Consider the following 19,607-nt stretch of genomic DNA (forward strand, 5'->3'; position numbering starts at 1 on the left):
GCATACCTTCCTACTTCCTTAACAGATCATACGAAGCCATGTTTCACTGGTAAATTTCAAAGGTAACATGGAACAGTATGGATGGAAACCGAAAGAAACATGAGACATGTTAAGGCATTCTGTAGTGTAACAGGAAATAGTGGGAGGAGGGTTCCATTAGCTTTGCCTTTTAGTTATTACAAAATCCTATTCACCCTAATCGAACATACGCAAATGGAGCCCCGTGAAAGTAAGCCTGGGCTGCCTTATTCTTTCCAGAGCAGGAAATGCTCCATTCTTGCCATGAGACTGCACACACTGAGTATTGCCAAGCACTGCAAGACATGTCCACGTGGGACTATCGTTTTCGGGGAGCCGTACCACAGATTCAGCGCATCTGATCCCCACGATCCAAATGCATTCTGACTTTCCACTTCATTTATTTATCTGTTTATAAAGCAGACAAAACAATTATAAAAACAAGCAAAATCATCCCAAATGGAAGAGAACAGTATAAAATCAGTAAAAGAAACAGGTCTCACAAGTCTTTAAGATCCACAAGCATGAGACTCATAATCTCGGGGTGGTGGGTTCGAGTCCTACGTTGGGTGGAAGGTTCCTGCATTGCAGGGGGGTCGGACTAGGCGAACCTCCCTGGTCCTGTCCAATTCTACAAATCTGTGATTCCGTAATCTGGACTGGGGCATGTGTATCCCCTTCTGTGGGGGCACTGCTTCCTGTTGTGTGCGTTTTATCGCCCTGCAGAGAGAGCTTGTAGCTGCTACATAAAAGGTAAAGGGACCCCTGACCACTAGGTCCAGTCGTGACCGACTCTGGGGTTACGGCGCTCATCTCGCTTTATTGGCCGAGGGAGCCGGTGTACAGCTTCCGGGTCATGTGGCCAGCAGAACTAAACCGTTTCTGGCGAACCAGAGCAGCGCACGGAAACGCCGTTTACCTTCCCGCCAGAGTGGTACCTATTTATCTACTTGCACTTTGACGTGCTTTCGAACTGCTAGGTTGGCGGGAGCAAGGATCGAGCAACAGGAGCTCACCCCGTTGCGGGGATTCAAACTGCCAACCTTCTGATTGGCAAGTCCTAGGCTCTGTGGTTTAACCCACAGCACCACCCGTGTCCCTTCAGCTGCTACATAGAGAGGCTGAAAAAGAGTGGGGTTAGGTGTTGCTCACGTAGGGCTCTCATATTTGTGCTCAGGATTTGTTGCCGTAATTGATTCCGGCTGTACTTCAGGTAAGATTTATGGCTCAAATGGAACACACGAGCTTTCCTCGCTAAGTACTTTTTTTTTTTAACATTCACATCCAGTATCACGATGGTGCGTGCATGTAATATATCTCTCCGTTTCTACTTGAGGGATAGTGTTACCGTGAAGCGGTTGCTGGGAAAGGGCGCTCAGGAAAAGAGGGTGAAGGCTGGAATGCAGTAAAGTATCCAGTGTAGCTTGCAGGGTGGTGTAACTCTTGGATGCGTGCCAGTTCTGAAAGAAGTGTGTAGTCCTAGCCTTTGTGGCACAGATGGAAGTTGTTAAATGTGTTGCTGTAGACCCTCGCCAGAGTCGGCCAGAACAATGGGCTGCAAAATCTCCCCTGGAACAGAGCACATCTGGGTGCTGAGGAGAGGCATGTCTGTTGGCTAATGCACTGCAGGCCTGTGTTTCCTACCTTCTCTCAGTGGGGACCGTCTCTCAAGCGTTCTTTTGTGCACAATTCATAAACAGGAAGTTCCAGTTGAAATCTCCCTTTTAACGAACTTGAAGGTCTTTTTTTAAAAGAAAAAAAAAAAACTATTTTCACGTGTGCCCATGGAGAGGGGAGGAGGGTGTCTAAGGAAATAACGATTTGCTCCTGAATGGGCTTTTGTTAGCTTGAGTTTAGGGGCACAATTTCTGCCTGTGATGGATGTGGTCTGAGGTTCGAATTCTTCCAAAGAGCTTTAGAAGAGACGGGGGCCCAACCTCACTGCATGTAAACCACAATAAGGTGAGAGACCCCCATCGTTTTCTTCCCACCCACTTACTCCTTTTAAATATCAGTTCTCCCTAATGTATTGTAGGGCTAATTCATGCATGTTAGGTTCATAACTTGGTGGTAACAAAAAAAAATGGGAACTCGCATAGGATTTGAGCCATCGCAAATCAAACACCATTTGCATTGCAAGTCAAACCCAGTGGTTTTCTATGCAGTCAGTTTATGTGTTCTGCGTCAGATGGTCACATTATGTTCATGTATGTGTGAACTAGCTGGAAGCTCCTTTCTGAAGGCCATTAAAGGTGGAAAAACTGGAGGGGGTTGTCAGAGCTACTAGCAACTTGGCATGGGAAAGTTGAGGGTGCATGAAAAGGTATGGGAGAAACATATTAAAGCGTCATCTCTCAGAGTTTCACTTCCTGGATCCAGCTAAGCTGAACTTCTAAATAGGGGTGTCTTTTTAAGGGTCTAGTTTTGACCCATAAGCAGTGGGACAATGCGCTGCCTCTATAGCATGGGGCTTTTTGCATTACAGATTGGGAAGCAGCTCTGTGGCAACTCTCAGTGCTACAAAGCTGATTTGAGAAGGCTGAACCTCTCAAAATTTGATGGAAACCAAAAAGCCAAATTTCTTGGGGCTGAAAAGGTCTCTGATGAACCCCATAGACATCTAAACCCAGCTGTTCACCTGCCTAGCTCTTTCATGAATCTTTCTATGAATCTTAGTCATAGCCTTCAAACCACTTCCTCCGGATTAGTCCCAGTGACTTCACTATGACTACTCCAGAATAAGTATGTTTGTGGGTTTGTTGGTCCTTAACATTCCCCATTGGTTTTGAAGTGGATACTTTTGTTCTATCATTTCTTGTAATGTCTCAGGAAAGGGGAAAAACATATACTTGCATAATTCCTAAAGAGCCTTCAAATCTTAATTACTAATTCATCAGGCAAAGACATTTTTTTCTATTGTATGTTATGCATTACTAAATGCATGTGTTAATAAGCCAACATTGTATTATTACATGATCATGAACTTGCCTGCGAAGCATTTTTAGTTATGCCCTGCTCTCTCTCTCTTACTTTCATTATGCAGAGAATTGTAAGTCTTTGTTAAGCAAAATCCATATGGAGGAAGGTGCTGGCTTTGAACCCCATTAAATACATTGGGGATTTATTTACTTAACCCACAGCTTCTCAATACATTTGCTATTAAAACAATGTTCCATAAGATAATGGGAGGGGGGGAATGCTTTCCTAACAGTCTTATAGCTTTGCATCCCATTAAAGTTTATGCATTGCTTGCAAGTTGCATGAAGCTCTGAAGGGAAGAGGAATATGTTGGTATCCATCTGTTTCTAGAGACAAAGGAGCACATGTTCCCCACTGAAAGTAATAGCCCTTCCCTAACACCCCATACACCCCAAGAGGAATATAATATAATCTTCTTTGTACATATAGTAGAAGGATATTTATAATTTATCACTCCCTACCTTGCTGATTCCTTAACTTAGATACCTGGGGTACAGTTTTGACTTTTCGTTTTCTAGATGAAAATTGGTGATGCCCTTGACACTTGGAAATAGAGAATTTCATACTCTTGATAAATCCCAGAAAAATGGGTAGACATCATCCTTGCAAATGCATAATAGCCATTAATATTGCCTCTTGTCATCTTGCTTTTCCCCTTTGTCTTGTGACTTCTAGACTGTAGTGATGGTTCTGCAATTGCCCTGCACTCATCAGCTGTGAATACCAGGAAATCCTGGTATATGCTTTGCCTCTTTCAAGACGATATATTGGGACAGAGATGTTGGCTCAATGCTTTGGATTATATAAAATGTTGGGTGCATCTAGTGTAGTACCTTAATTTTTCAAGATATTATTTCAGCCCCTCTGGCAGTGTTAACACACTGTTTAAGAATTAATGCCCTAGCTATGAAACATGTTTGCTGCAGAATTCCTATGAAAATTGGTGAGGTTTTGGTGCTGGAGCTATTTGCTGTGCAACTGTGATTTTACTTCACACTCTCTAAGGAACATTACACACATTGCATAGCAGTGAATCAAAGTTTTCTGCAGTGCATTCACTCTGTGCCGTAGTTCACACATAATACTAAGCCATGGTTTGTTTAACAAACCACAAGTTTTTCTGCAGCTGCTCAAACAACCCAATAGCTTGTTTCTCCACAGTTTGTTTTCTTTCCAACTACTCTTTGCTTCTGCCTTTGTAGCTTGATGAGTGTCTGAGGTGGGTAAATTGCTGGCTTCACACATAATACCATGCCATAGTTAAAGCATAGTTCATTAGGCAACAACAAACCATGACTTCGTATTGTGGTTTGTTGGCATTAAATAAGCCGTAGTTAAACCATTGGGTAAAAGTTGGATGATCACATTAACAATTTTAAAATAAATCATAGTTTAATCAACCCATCTATGTGCGAACCAAGCCAGTGAAGGGTTGCAACTAAAGCTGGGTCTCTCAAGTACCTATATGATGATTGCACAGGCTTTTTGCCTGCACACTTCTTGAATCCAAGATACTTTTATAGATACACCTTTAAAGCAACTTTAAAACATGGGTAACTGAAGTTGAAGAAAAGTGGTGATGCTTTTGACTTGTGTTTATCCTTTGGGGTGCAGAGAGGAGCAGTGGCATGTTGTTGTTAATGTTGTTGTTGTTGTTGTTGTTAAAAATGGATAGTTCATGCACCTAGCAGCGGCTTTATTTCATCAACTGATTCATCATTTTCAGTGAGATTTGGAGCAAAAGGAGCTAAGAAACAATTCAGTGGCAAAAGCTGCAGAGCTCCCCCCCCCCCCTTTAGAACACTGTGTTTTAATCAGAACTTGTCTTGATCTTGGAAGTGCAGAAAACCAGCCGTACCACAAAAATATATCGGTTGAAACATGGAACTCTTGGCACTCATGCTAAAACAAGCCCCACAGCACAGTGATGGGTTTTTTTGCCAGAAGAAAGCCCTTAAGTAATATCCGTATAAATCCGAAACCTCCGGTTTTAATCTAGAGAGAGGGCTAAAGTTGGCTCTATTAACTGCATCACATAAAGTGATGCCTGATTCAGTGATGATGGAATCCTTTGTTCTTGGCTACTAACAACATGAATGATACTTTTCCTTTTGTAGTTTGGAAAGCATCCTCTTTGGAGGGGAAAGGAGATTTGAGTCCCGTTTCCTCTTTGGTTAAGAACTCATAAAAGTACATGTTTGGGACATGGCAGTCACTGTACAACATATTAACATGTATGGTTTTCCCATTCTCCTTGCCCAGTTGTACTGTGTCCTTGCTTGGCTTCACTGTTGGGCAGGACAAAGGTGGTAAATGTAGGTTGAATGCTGTTAATGCCTGTTTCCGGGTTTAGGGCAGTCAGCAGGCAAATGCAATGCCCATGCTCAGATGCAGAGCAGCATCCCAGAGATCCAGCAGGGGGCAGTAGTCTGTTTTCCTTTGCACTTGCCCTTGTTCCCAAGCAATGGAGACCAGACTCTGAGTGGGTTCCTCTTAGATCGTGCAGTACAGATGTTCTCCACCAGCCAACACTGTTGATGGCAGCTGTAGTCTAAAACAGGGATGTCCAACAGTTCGGTCGCAATCTACTGGCAGATCTCCGAGAGGTTTTGGTAGATCGCGGTCGATCTCTGGTTCCCTTTCCTTAGTGTCACTAAAACTGACTCCTGCCCTGCCCTCCATTGTTGTATGATCTCTGGAAAGGAAGATGGGAGCTTTCTCTGTGCAGCTGTTTTGATCCATGGCAATCTTTTTGTGAGTGACTTTACCCCCTTTGACCCTTGCCTTTAACTCCCCCCCCCAAAAAAAGTTAACCTCTAAAAATGGGGCTTTTCTCCTCCCTAAGGAAAGCTCAATAACTTTGAGCTGAACCAAAAAAAAATAGGGATAGATCACTGCCAGTTTTTAATTCTGAAAGTAGATCGCAGTCTCTTGAAAGTCGGCCACCCCTGATCTAAAATATTTGGAGGGCACCAGATTGGGTTTTTAGCTGTCAGATCTGTTCATTCACCATATTTTAAGTGTCAATAAGAACCGTCCACTGAAAATGTGTAGCAAAAATGTTACACGATGGGAAATGAGCACCAAACGGCTATGCTAGTTGAGGAAACAATATTGGTTATGACTCTTGGTTGTGTTTAGTCACAATAGCAAACCAGGATTTGCTTTGTGTAATGTGTGAAATGGCCCTTCCTTCTTGTTGCACCTTCCCCGTCCATTTGCCAGCTTCAGTTATCCTTCCGTGGCCATTGACATGTGGAGTGCTCCATGCTTCTTATGTCGATAGCGTGCTCTGTTGGCCATAAATTATGCCTCGAGGGGATACACAACCCACTGTCTCAGTAGTAGCATATGTGTCACATCTGGCTTTTAGAAAGCATACCGTGGAGGAATTGGACACTTCTGCTTTTATGTCTGCCTTGAGTGGAATGCTAAGTTGAAATTAAGGCCCTTTTTAAAAAAAAAAAAAAAAAAAAGCTTTTATCCTTGGGCTTTTGTTGAACCTTATAGCATAATATTTTCCTTGCTTGGAGGACCCATACCAAAGATCCATTTAGCACAACAGTTGTATCCTTTCTAACACGCCTGAGAAACACTTAAGCTGGACTTGACTATCTCTTGTTTGACCTCAGCATCTGGTACTCGGAGGTACATTATATCTGCAAATCAATTTAGCCACCTTTGGTAATAGCCATGGATATGTTAGATTTCATGTCAGCTTTCGATCAGTCTTTAGTGTCCTTTTCTTCACATAAGTAGGCTGGAAATTATGATAGGCCCTGGAAGGTCTAATGAAAACTGTCCATCTGTCTGCATGCGTAGGGAGCACTGCCTTGGCCCTTGAGCCCTTGGAATATGTAGGGTACAGATGTGAGTTAAGTTTTGCCACAACCGAGCTCCTTAAGTCAGGAGAAAAACATAGAATAAGCTTGTACTAATGAGATTCCCCAAATCATGGCGTGCCCCAATAAGAATTTTGTGCTGCTTAAATGATGGCTTGTTGCTTTATTTTATTAGATTCTTTAATTCTACTTCAAGGAAGCCACGTCAGCTTCCATACTCATTCTCATTCTCTCTCTCTCTCTCTCTCTCTCTCTCTCTCTCATATACTCAATTTTGTCTGCAAGGTAGCTTAGGCTAAGAGACAGTGATGTGGCCAAGACCATACAGTGAACATGAATAAGAATTCTAACCTAGGTCTCTATGCCCATCACAACACACTATTTACTACAGCACATTTTGTCATAGAATCATGGGAGTTGGAAGCGACCCTGATAATCATCTAGTTCAGCCACCTGCAATGCAGGAATATGCAGCTGTTCCACCTGGGATCGAACCTGCAACCTTGGCGCTATCAACACCTCACTCTAACCATCTGAGCTATTCAAAAGGTGTCTGTAACCATGGGAAGGAGAGAAAATGCTGCAATGAGGTAGAGAAGCAAACACCTCCGGTGTTCAAGTCAAACCTTCAATTTAGTATTATTATGACTTGACCGGGAAAAGAGCAATTTCATATGAGTTGGGAAATGGCCTGTTTCCCATATCAACAAGAAAGGAAATGACTTCAAGTTGGACTCTTTCCAACACTCTTTCCAACACAGTTTGGCTGTGAGGGACTCGGTTGTAACCACAACTTTCATTGGTTTCCCTTCCCTACAGGTAATCTATATGCAGAACTTCTTGTGTGCTTAATCACACACACACACACACACACACACACACACACACGAATTTTCAAAGCACTTTATATATGCTGTCTGTAATTTTTGCTATGGTCATGTAAGGTTTGCCAGTAACATTCTGCATGTCACAGATGGGGGCCTGAGAATATGCTGGATGCTTTTTGTGAACTATAATAGCTATATTACTATGCAAGAACATACAGGTGGGCTTGATTGACAGCAGGGCAGGCAAGTGGAACATGCCCTTGGGGAACTAATTTGATGTTGAATTGTAACATTTCCAAACAGGTTAGCCTGTGGCCAGTAGAGTCTTTTACACTGGTGTGCATAGTCTGGTTACAATGTGTTGCTTTACGTTGTGGGCTCAATCCCATTGAAACCCAACAAGGAACACGCACGGCTCTCTTAATTATGGAACTTACTGTCTCTAAGCCAACTGCATCCCACCCTTTCTCCAAGGAGGTCAGTGCAGGATTATAACCACATAGCATAACAGCGTGTGTTAGATTAAGTTCAGATATCTTGATTTGCAAAGGCCCCTGAGGAGGATTCCTAGCAGAAAAGCCTTCTTGGTGTCAGTCCAGTTTTTCTCTGATACTCCACACGAGTGTGTTGTATGAGAGGCAGCAAAGTGACACAAGCCCTATTTAATGTATGCTCTCAACTCGCAAGACTATAGCTGTTAAAAAGGAACAAATGATCCTCATTATGTCAACAGCGAAAATGAAAGGGCTTCCACATAGTGATTCATAGTAAAATATTCCTTTTCATAAAATGGCACAGTGGCCATTTCCACTGATTACCTAAAACAGAACAGCCTTTTGTACCTGTATCTGTACTCTTAGATACAGATATTTGATTATTTTTTCCCCCTTGCTGGCTGGTGGTCTAAATAGCAAGAACTGGGAACAGGGGCTAGCTCTGTTCATCTGAGAAAGCCTGTTGAAACTCTGTTATTTTTTGTCATGAAAAAAACAACACATCCACTAGTCAGTCACTCAGGAATGTAGATTCACTACCTTAGACACCAGAAACAGAAGGGCAGCTTTCTATGAATACTGTAATGGTTTCATTATTTTGATTGCTGGTGTTGTAACGTTTAGGGTTATCTGACTTTAGACAAGTACAGACTTACATAGAGGTATTTTTTAAAATCTCCATAATTTGTCATCCATGTGCTTAGCTGAAGGTGATGACTGCTGCTGTCGCATAATAGGAAACCTTTCTCAGAGAAGTACATTTACGGCCCTGTTCTCTGACAATAAAATGTGTCCGTAAACATATGTCACATGAATGCATGACATTACTACATAGAAAGCATCTGGGGGGAGTAAAAAAAGAACCTAGAAGCTCCATATATGTAATTGTACACATGCAAGTGAGGCCTTCCAAGAAATTGTTACACTGTGGAGCATTCATTAATTCCAGTTACAGATTAGTAGCCGTGTTGGTCTGCCATAGTCAAAATAAAAAAATTCCTTCCAGTAGCACCTTAAAGACCAACTAAGTTAGTTCTTGGTATGAGCTTTCGTGTGCATGCACACTTCTTCAGATACACTGAAACAGAAGTTGCCAGATCCTTCTATATAGTGAGAAGGTGGGGAGGGGTATTACTCAGAAGGGTAGTAGGAATGGGAGATTGGCAGATAGCTGAGATGAACCTGTTGACGACTCTTAACGACTGTAATAGGTCTTACAGGAAAAGGCAAGGGGTGAGAAGGTGAGAAATGGCTTAGTCATGTATAATGGGATAAGAATCCAATGTCTTTGTTCAAACCAGGTCTCTCCATGGTTTTAAGTTTGGTAATGAGTTGCAATTCAGCAGCTTCTCTTTCCAGTCTATTTCTGAAATTCCTTTGTAGTAAAACAGCTACTTTGAGATCTTGTATAGAATCCACGCTGCGGATAGCAGCCTGTCGCCCGGCGTGAGAGTCGCCCTGAAGCAGAGCACCCCTCGCGCCCGGCAGACATCCGCAGTGTCTTGGAGCCCTGCGGGAGTTCCCCACAGGGCTCCCCACGCTGTGGATAGCAGCCTGCCGCCCGGCGCGATGGGCGCCCTGAAGCAGAGCGCCCTGCGCACTGGACAGACATCGGCCAGCCCCACAAGCTTGGGGGACAGCAAGGAGGCGCAGCGCCGCCATCCCGCTGTTCCTCGACCTGGTTCGGGTTCCCCGACCTGGTTTTGGGGGGGAAATAAAGGGGGGAATTCCTTTATTCCCCCCCAAAAAAAAACTAGGTGCGTCCTATGGGACAAAGCGTCCTATGGGACGAAAAATACGGTATCTTCAAAGCCCATGACACCTTTGGTAAAGGCTGTTCTCCAACTGGAGCTCTCGCAAGCCAGTGTTTCCCAGTTGTCAGTGCTTAGACCACATTTTTAAAGATTTGCCTTGAGAGTGAGTTTTTAAACCACTTTTGTTGACCACCAGCATTACACTTTCCATTTTTAAGTTTGGAATAGAGTAGTTGCTTTGGAAGACAATCATCAGGCATCCACACAACATGACCAGTCCAGCGAACCCAAGTTGCATACCACCTGAGGAGTTTTGTACATTATGCTGGAAATAGCAAACAGTGGAAAGGGAGAGAGAAGGTGCTTTTGCACAGGTAGATTTAGAAAGCAGGTATTTCATCTCTGGACACCAAATTGTCTCTCCCAGTATTGATCCTAAGTGGACATACAGTCGAGCATAATTGTGTAGTAGCATGCGTCAGCTCTACCCTATATGAAGCGCACATTTCAGTTAAAGAAAGGGGCACTTGGATGTGTGTTTTGTTTGGCAGAGGAAAATTAAATATATCTGTTTCATGGGAGGAAATGGGTTTTTTGTTGCCTCAGGCCACGTCTTAAATATTATTAAGTTGTCTGGAGCTCAACAGGAAAATCTGAGGCAGATGCCTTTCTTTCACCAAACAACAGGGCATGATTAAGGGGATTTTACACACATACAGTGAGCTTGCAACTTTAGTGCATTTAACTTCTACGCATTCACATTTACGCGCATGGCAAAAAACTAGAAAGGGTGTAGGATTCCCGGAAAAATGACTTTGGCAATCCCACCCACCATTGAACCCAATCAGTTTTGACTATATGTGATTTTGGCTTTAGGAGCGATTCCTTGAACGTTACCCACATAAATTGTCATACAGATAAACAAGGTCTGATTCCTTGGCTTTGGGTTTAGAATGAGTACTTGGCTGTAAAATTTTGATTTCCATCTTTTGTTCTAGCTTAACTATTCTGCTTTCTCTTCAGTTCCTTTGTTTTGTTGTATTAAATGGACTTTGCCTGAACTCCGACCTCCATTAGCAGAGGTACATATGGAGCTGTACTTCAAGCTTGTGGAGAATGTAGTAAATTATCCCTTGGAGGGTTTGTGGCTAGTCTAAACAAAAGTGCACCCTTGAGATATTTGATAAAAGCGAGTCCCAAAGGCTCATCTGGTGCCTGTATTTATGATTAGTTTTATGAACTTGGACAATACCCTTGATTAGCCTTGGAGAAATGTGAGTTACATTCATAGACTTAACAAGTGGGATAAATATTTATCATCTTGTTAATGGAAGATCTGGGAGACTAGTGGGTGGACATCTTCTTAAAAATTCACAGGACATTAAAATGGATGCAGACGCAGTAACTAATCGGTTTCTTAGCAAGTTTTATATAATAACTGAGGGGCATTTTTTTACAATATTATGTAACACCACTATCCACACACCCACACATGCAAAAAAAAAAAAAAAAAGAGATAATTCCCTCAAACAGTACCAGGGCTCTATGTACTAAATTGCTCCCTGCTCACATCCCTTTGACATGTGAAGATGTCTTAGTCCAGGCCTTTAGGCAGAGATGAGGTTTGGTCCTGAAGGGATATTACTGGTTTTTGTCCACCCACTGCTTTTTAGACTGTTTTTGAGGTTTTATGTCTGTGTAATGTTCTATATGTTTTACTTCGGAGTTATTGTTCGTTTTTTGCTACGTGCACCACGGCCTAGAATGGTGAGGGCAAAATTAATACGGCAATGAATAAAAACTAATAGAACGCGATATTGGCGCACAATTCAGTTCCGTAGGGAAGGGAGCATCCCTCCGCTCCTTGCAGCTTCTGCCCCTTATGAATGTGAAGATAAGGGCTGCATAGTTCATAATTTCAGAGTAATTGTGAAAGGGCAAAATGAATTGTGTAAGATAAGTTATGCAGTTGTGCTCAGTTTGCCCAAGTTGTGTGAGTCCTGAGTACAGAATTTTAATTGTTGAGTGCAGAATCCACAAAGCAGCAGCAATTTTGTGCCCCATGTGGAAGTGACAGGTATAAAAAGCTAGGCTAGAACTTGTCTGCCTCATCTGGTAATCAGATCCAGGGAAGTTTTTGTGGTTTTGCGGGGCAGGGTTTAATAGAGAAGCATTCAGTCGCATGAGCCCCAACCAGCAGTCTAACATAATGCAACCCAGGCCTGGGTTAATAACCTCAGTAACGAGGAGGCCTAAAATAAGGTAGTGTTTTATCCCTGTAAGTTGTAATTCAGATACTAGGCATTTTGGGGGTTGGTTGCACATCTGTCCCAATCCATTGTACAGCATTATTTTCACCCCATGTAGAATACAGTGGTACCTCTGGTTACGAACTCAATTCGTTCCGGAGGTCCGTTCTTAACCTGAAACCGTTCTTAAGCTAAGGTACCACTTTAGATAATGGGACCTGCTGCCGTGCCGCCGCCGCACAATTTCTGTTCTCATCCTGAGGTAAAGTTCTTAACCCGAGGTACTATTTCCAGGTTAGCGGAGTTTGTAACCCAAAGTGTTTGTAAGCTGAGGTACCACTGCACACTTAAGTTTACACACCAATATTCATTGAAAATCAGGCACGATTGTCAAATACTAAGGCAAAGCATATATAAACTACATTATGTGTCTGGGTAGCCTTGTTGAAACAAAGAAAGAAGGGTTTTAGCAGGAATCTAAAAAGCATAGGGTGAGAGCCTGCCTAATGCTAGAATTAGAAAATAACTGTGCAAAAGGAAAAGGAGAAATATAGCTTGCATTTTTTGTGAGGCGGAGGGGAGAGAGACTTGGCTAATCAATATCAGCTACTAGTAATGCCAGTTTATATGCATGTGCTGTACAGCACGGTTGCTGGTTGTGCTTGGGTGGAGTTCATGTCACAATATTACTACCTCAGACTGGGTCGTTGTTGTACAGAGTCCCCACACTGACATTATATCTACCTGGGAGCCAGCTGTTCTGGCATGGAAACCCCTCCTGTAATCTAGCTGGCTCACATGGTTGCAGCAGGGAACCCTCCGTACAACAGCTGACATATCATAGTGCCTATAACTGAGTCTTGTGTCTGATCCATGCATACGACAACAAATAGCAATATGGTGTTGCACAATGACCAAGGTTGAGTTCACGCCAGTTTCCTTGCATTTGGATAAATTACAGAAAGCGGCTTCGACGTTGCAGTTGTTACCCGTAGCTCTCGCTGTTCCTCACATGAACTCAAGTCTACCCAACGGGCGTGGTTGCTGATAGATCTTCCATTGATCATTCCATTCCCTTCTCTTTTTCAGATTCCCTTTCCGTTTCCAGCAATGATGCCAGCCCTCCTGCGTCGGTGACATCACTCCAGCCCCATATGATTGGGGCACAGAGTTCCCCAGGTCCAAAGCGCCCGGGTAACACCCTGAGGAAATGGCTCACCAGCCCAGTGAGGCGACTTAGCAGTGGAAAGGCAGATGGGCATGTCAAGAAACTGGCCCACAAGCATAAGAAGAGAGGCGAAGTTCGCAAAAGCGCTGATACTGGCTCTCAGAAGGACTCCGATGACAGTGCTGCTACACCACAAGATGAAACTATTGAAGAGGTGTGTGTTTTCCAAGTTTTTCTTTGAATATTATATAGGCACACAAAGTTGAAATAGGAGTGTCAATTCAGGTATTATTTTTTGGCCCTACCTATGGCATCCTGGTACTTTTTGTTTTGTTCTTGGCCACACTGGGAGGAGCACCACTGCCTGGGTCCGGTTTTTTTTTTTTTTATGACCAGAGAGATACTTCCTTGTCTTCCGTTGCTGCCAGAATCCTTAACAAACAGTTTGTTTTCTAAGTCTTCCATGGCACTCTTCCATAAACAGCCGCATCTGGCTGTTTTCATTCCTCAAAATGTGTTGCCTCATTTCTCCTCGCTATGTTTCACTGCAAAGAGAGGGAATCTCACGGGACATCTTGACTATTCAGAAACATCTATGCTTTGTGATTGCCGTCCTGATCTATACTATGTGATACATTGCACTCTGATCCTGCGAGTTAAATCAGACAGTTGTGAAAAAAATAACTGTTAACTAACATTAGCTAACAGTTTAAGTACCAGCAAGATATGATCTCTGATTGAGGTTTACTATACGTATTTTAGCCCCTTCCCCCTTAGTAGTTTTAACATGGAAGCATGAGCCCAATTTTGCTATATTGAAAAGACATACTTGCATGTGTCTGTAGTGCACTTTCAGTACACAGACCTGACCATTCTGGCCCAATTCAGACATACTGATCCCAGTTTGATGACCGAAGACCTGTGAAACTGGGGTCAAGGTTTGTGCTCAAACGCCCTCCTTGCCCCCTTCCCTCATGCTCCCAGCTTGAGCAAAGTTATCTGTTTCTTAAGCCCGGCTTCGGCTGGGGAGGGCGGGATATAAATAAAAAAAAATCTTATTATTATTAAAACACAGTGTCCCACGATTCCAAAAAAGGTACCTGTTTTAATGGCTTCCTATAAACCAGGCTGAGGTCAAGAATTCTAGGGAGCAGGTGTTTGCTCTAGTATGAAATAATCATAATTTGAAAATACAGTGGGTTTGTTTTAAAGTGGAAGCTTAAATTCTCCAGGGAGGGGAAGGAGGGTGTGAGCCCAAGATTCGGCATGGCTTCTTCCATAGCACATAAACCGTGGGTTATTTGCTTGCTAGGACATAGTCAAGCCCACTTGATTTTGAACCAACAAAATTGTTGTTTTTTTAAGGACATCAAACGCCTCTTCACAATCCAAATTCAGTAACAGAGTGAACTTCCATTCTATTTTGTATGATGGGTTTCCAGTTAAAATTCTCATTTGTTATCAGTACTGCTGCCATTGCAGGCTTTACTGTCAATTGACATGTTTCTTATAAGCACATTTTGGGGAGGCTTGTCTTCTTCCACCAGAAGGTTAAAATGAGCTGAACTCTCCCAAAGGATATATGAATAGCGATGGGGTCTATAGAGTGCTCTCGGATTTGATAATTTTCATGGCATATTAGAAAGGGAGATGAGACAGTGTGTAAGAGACTGGGCTATGTACCAGAAATGCTGGCCTTCAGACATTATAAGACTGCTGTCAGAAGATGAGGCTCTATGAAGTAATTTCCATATTCTGAAACATTATATAAATGCTAAGTACTGTTAACGTTACATTTGTAGAGAGGGCGTAATGAGGGTTTGAGCAGTGGCACGCTCTCCAAATCATCCTCGTCAGGCATGCAGAGTTGTGGAGAGGAGGAAGGTGAAGAAGGGGCTGATGCTGTTCCACTTCCCCCTCCAATGGCAATCCAGCAACACAGTCTACTCCAGCCAGATTCGCAGGATGACAAGGTAAATAAATGAAAGGAGGGAGATCCCGTGGCAGAATGGTTTGACTGAAATGATTTGTGTTTGGTAATCAAAGCTGTTTGGCGTGCAGTGTGTCATGTCAAACCCGAACATTTTGCAGAGCAGTATGGGCTCCCTGTGAACAGACCAGGAAGAGAGTAGTAGGTGGTTCATATCCAGAAGCCTGTGTGGTGGTGGTGGTGGTGGTGGTAATAAAATCCCTGCGCCACAAAAGTTTGAAGTCTACACAGTTAAAAACAATAAAACAGCAAGCCAGACCCACAGCACAGAGCAGAGCAACCTCAGTCCTGTTTCCCAAAGGCCTCCCTGAAGAGGAACATTGTCATTGATCTTCTGAAGGTCTGCGGAAAGAGTTGGTTGGGTGTGCCTCCCTAGACCTTCAGAACATCATCCTGCCTAGCTGTTCTCATTCCTGCATCTCGCCCCTCCATCACTGTGGCATGCGGAAGTTCCTTCCATCTTTTTGGATTGTTTGTCTGCCTTTGTCCTTCGTTCATCTCAAATTGGAAGGCTTTGTCAGCGCAAAGTTTTGCTAAGCAACCTGATTCTTCACATGTTGCATTTCACTCGACATTCTGCTGCTTTCAGGCTTATCGTTTGAATGTTTAAAAAACACACCCACTTGGCATAATTTATGCCTTCTGACATAAACAAAAATTTATGATTCCCACCTAACTTTTTGAAAATACAGATTTTGTTCTTGTGTATATAGTTTTCTCACGGACTGAGTTCTGCACCAAATACTTATTTTCCAAATGCACTTTTGAAAAACCAGTGACTTTGCTTTTTAATATTTTCCTCTTCCTTTTTTGAGGGGCGGGGTATTTTTTTATGTGAGATCATGGCTACGCTTTCTTGGCAACAAGCCACCATTTTGGGCAAAGCAGATGTTTTCAGCATTTGGGGGTTTCCTACCCCCCCCTTCCACACCCTTGTGGTTTTCTTGAGGATCTTAATCATTGTTAAGGTAACCACATCCTGACTAGCAGTGGGAATTTCCTGCATGCTCAGTAAAATTGACTCCCACAGTGTATAAAAGCATGGTAGAACCCAAAGTGAAATGTTCCTAAAGATGGACAGGAAGACCCCAAATTCCTCCTGTCCTTAGAATAAGTATGATTCTTTTGCACATTAAACATTTGAGCCCCTACCCAGATGCTATCACAGGGCTCCAGCCAACAGAAGGAGCCCTACCTGGGTCAGAGCTTTCTCCATTCAGTGAGTTGAGGAATGCCATGTCAAATAAGTTGCTAAGAACGTCCATAGCATTGGAGGCCCTGCTGCTTTTGGCTGAGATGCTGGCTCTCGTACTAAATGTAAAGCACCTAAAATCATTTTGTCACCCTTGGAAAGGATTTTGCTTCTGTTTCTCATCTCTGTGCATGGGAAAGTCTGGAACAGACCTTTAAGGTTCATGTGCTTCCATCTAGACCCTTGCTCTCCTCACCATTTGTATTGTCTGGTGGTTTTAAAATAGGAAGTGTTAGAGGAGATCTGGAATACAGTCGTACCTTGGTTTTCTAACGTAATCCGTTCCGGAAGACCGTTTAACTTATGAAATGTTCGAAAACTGAAGAATTTACTTCTGGAAGCATTTACTTACGGAAAACTCAATACGTTCAACTTCCAAAAAGTGTTCGAAAACCAAAGCAGTTACTTCTGGGTTTTTGGCGTTCAAAGACTGAAACGTTTGACTTCTGAGACGTTCGCAAACAGAGATACCACTGTGTTAGAAACACAGGAACTTCTGTCTTTTGGAGCCATGTTCTGCATTCTGTGAGAGGACTGGGGAAGAATATGCATGAGCCAGAGACATTGTCTCAGTCTCGCCATACATAGCAACGTGAAGAGGGAAGCAGCACCTGAACAGTCCTAAAGGTCTGGAAAGTAATTTGACAAACCATTAAAAGTTAATTTCCACCCATTCCTCCACATTTCTCCATTCTGGAGTCCCGTGTGTCATATAAACTTGACAGTGCTAGAGGGTGCAAGTGTCAACTACTTTTTAAAGGGATTTTTTTTCTCACAGGACTTCTCTGTGCACCAGTACAAATGCCAGAATATAAAACCCACCATCGGTTGCATGCTTGTGTTTTGCTACGGGGCAAATAGGGCTTCCGCCTTGGCCCAGTCATTGCTCACACATTCTCTTAGAATATGGTGAGAAAAATACATGCATGATGCTTGATGGACACCATGTGAGCTTTGTGATTGGCTATCCATGTCACAGAATTGCAGAAAAAAGCAGCACAGGGTTTGGAAATGCATCTCAAAACTTCCTTTACTTTTTAAAAAAAAAACCTCACCTGCTTTCCTAGTTGGGTAGATTCTACTTAGATGATTGACATACGTATAAGGCAATATTAAGAGTTCTAATCGCTGTTTATTGTGCCAAATGGCTTTTCCATTCTGTTAAAACACTTGCCCAGGCCTTTTTATGGTGCAGGAGTGGCCCAAACCTGCATGCACACTCATATTTACACCCGCAGTTATATCACAGGGTGCTCCAAACTGACACCCACACTCATGCTGACTCATAATCGTACGTGTGGTTTGTTCCCACTCAGCAGAAGTCTCACATACCGGGTGTTGGTGTGATTGGGTGTTGATGTGAAGCACCCAGTTCATAGCTGACATCATTGCACAGAGGAGGGCTGAGGGAATCGCTCCTCCTTCGTCTAAAGTTCTGGGCAACCTTCTGAACTGAGGCTAGAATCTAATGTGGGCTTTATCATTAACCCTTCGATCGCCAACACTGATACTGTTTTGTGACTCTTGATACCCCACTCCTAAACACACTTGCGCCCGTCTTTTAACCTGAAATGCCATCTTTCGTAGGCCTGCTGAACAGTTGTCTGGGCTTGTTCTCTGTCTCACTGGAGCCAGGAACACAGAAAGTTCATGGAAAAGTAGCTTAGGGTAAGAGGCCAGCCTCTGCGCAATTTATTCACTGCCCCTAGTTACCCTCACAACCAAGAACTCTCGTTGTGCCATAAACCCACCTTGGGCTATGTCCCTAGCGAAATCGTCAGAGGCACAAATGAATCACATCCCGTTCCCGCCCCCCATCCCCCCCCCCCGTAGTGATTTAAAGGGAACTTGTGTAATTTCATCCTGATTGGATTTTAAACACACACACACACCCCAAAATGTGGCAAGCTCTAGTTGACGTATTCAAGCAACTAGGTTTGGCTGAGTTTTCCTCTCCCTGGGCTCAGTAATTACACCTGAAATCTTTTATTATGTACAAAAAAGGCTTTTGCATTATAAATATTTTGCTCTGTTCCATTTGGAAAAAATAATGCTAAATATGGGAAAAACTAGTAAAAGGTGATTACAGAGAATCTTTCTCTTTCTCTCCATGTTCAATAGGTTGACCATAAAGCATTTCCCCTATTTCCTTAATATTTTTCACCCTGACAGGGTGAAACAAAAACAAAAACAAGCAGGTCTGGCAGTCGCGTATTTCCTTATTGCAACTTTATTGCAAGGTCTGAGATAATAGTATAACTGTGGTAACCTGTCCAGTTCTCAGGTTCTTATCTTCTAGTTTCTTACAATGTTTAGGAATTCAACATAACTTGCCGTTCGGACTAAAGCAACCAAGAATGCCTCTACCACAAGGATTATTTATAATTCCCACAATCTCTGGATCAGTTCTCACAACTAGGCCTAGAGTCAAGGTTTTCCTCTTCAGATTCCAGTCAGGCAACAGGCGAAATTAACAATTATCTCAGCTCCACCTTCAGTATGTGACAGCATTCAAGTTGCTTGAGCTTCTTCTTCTCCTACTTTAGTAATGTTTGTACCATCCCTTAGTTTGAACTCCATAGGGCCATGGTTTCAAGCTGTGTTCCAGGGAATTCTGGGATTCCTTGGAAACGTCATGTAGGCATTTCTCAAATAGAAGATCAGTAATGGCGAACAAGCTCTCTGGAAAAGGGCTTCTTTGCAAGTACAGTACTGATCTTCCCCTGTAATGCATGCGTAGCTACATAGCAGTTTTGGTCATGTTCTGAGGAAGTCAAATCTCCGTTCTCATGCGGCTATGGTGAGGCCCACAGGCTTTTATCAGTGTATCTTATGCACTGCCTTGTATACTCAGGAACATTTCCCAGAATTCTCTACAACTTGTGAGGGTGCCTTGGCAGCCAAGCTGATGTGGGGGGAAATCCCTGAAGGAAATAAAAAACAACAACATAGTGATATATAGCAAATTTCATCTGGGCAGGAATGGGCATGCTCCAGTCTCAAGCTGTAGTGGGCTGCAAGGCATATATGCCAA

At 43.0% G+C, this 19,607-nt stretch overlaps 1 protein-coding gene across 7 annotated transcripts in view; it reads left to right on the forward strand.

Annotated features, from left to right (window-relative positions):
- The window catches only part of TRIO (trio Rho guanine nucleotide exchange factor), a 284,165-nt gene that overhangs the window by 221,431 nt on the left and 43,127 nt on the right, over window positions 1–19,607 (forward strand). For all 7 annotated transcript variants that reach the window (XM_081206103.1, XM_081206102.1, XM_081206097.1 and 4 more), the window contains exons 35-36: window positions 13,253–13,545; window positions 15,134–15,304. In XM_081206103.1, the coding sequence (XP_081062229.1) occupies window positions 13,253–13,545; window positions 15,134–15,304 (464 nt within the window). The remainder of the gene's footprint in view (window positions 1–13,252; window positions 13,546–15,133; window positions 15,305–19,607) is intronic.

The sequence above is a fragment of the Podarcis bocagei genome (genome assembly GCF_964188305.1).
Source record: "Podarcis bocagei genome assembly, chromosome: 8".
NCBI lineage: Eukaryota > Metazoa > Chordata > Lepidosauria > Squamata > Lacertidae > Podarcis > Podarcis bocagei.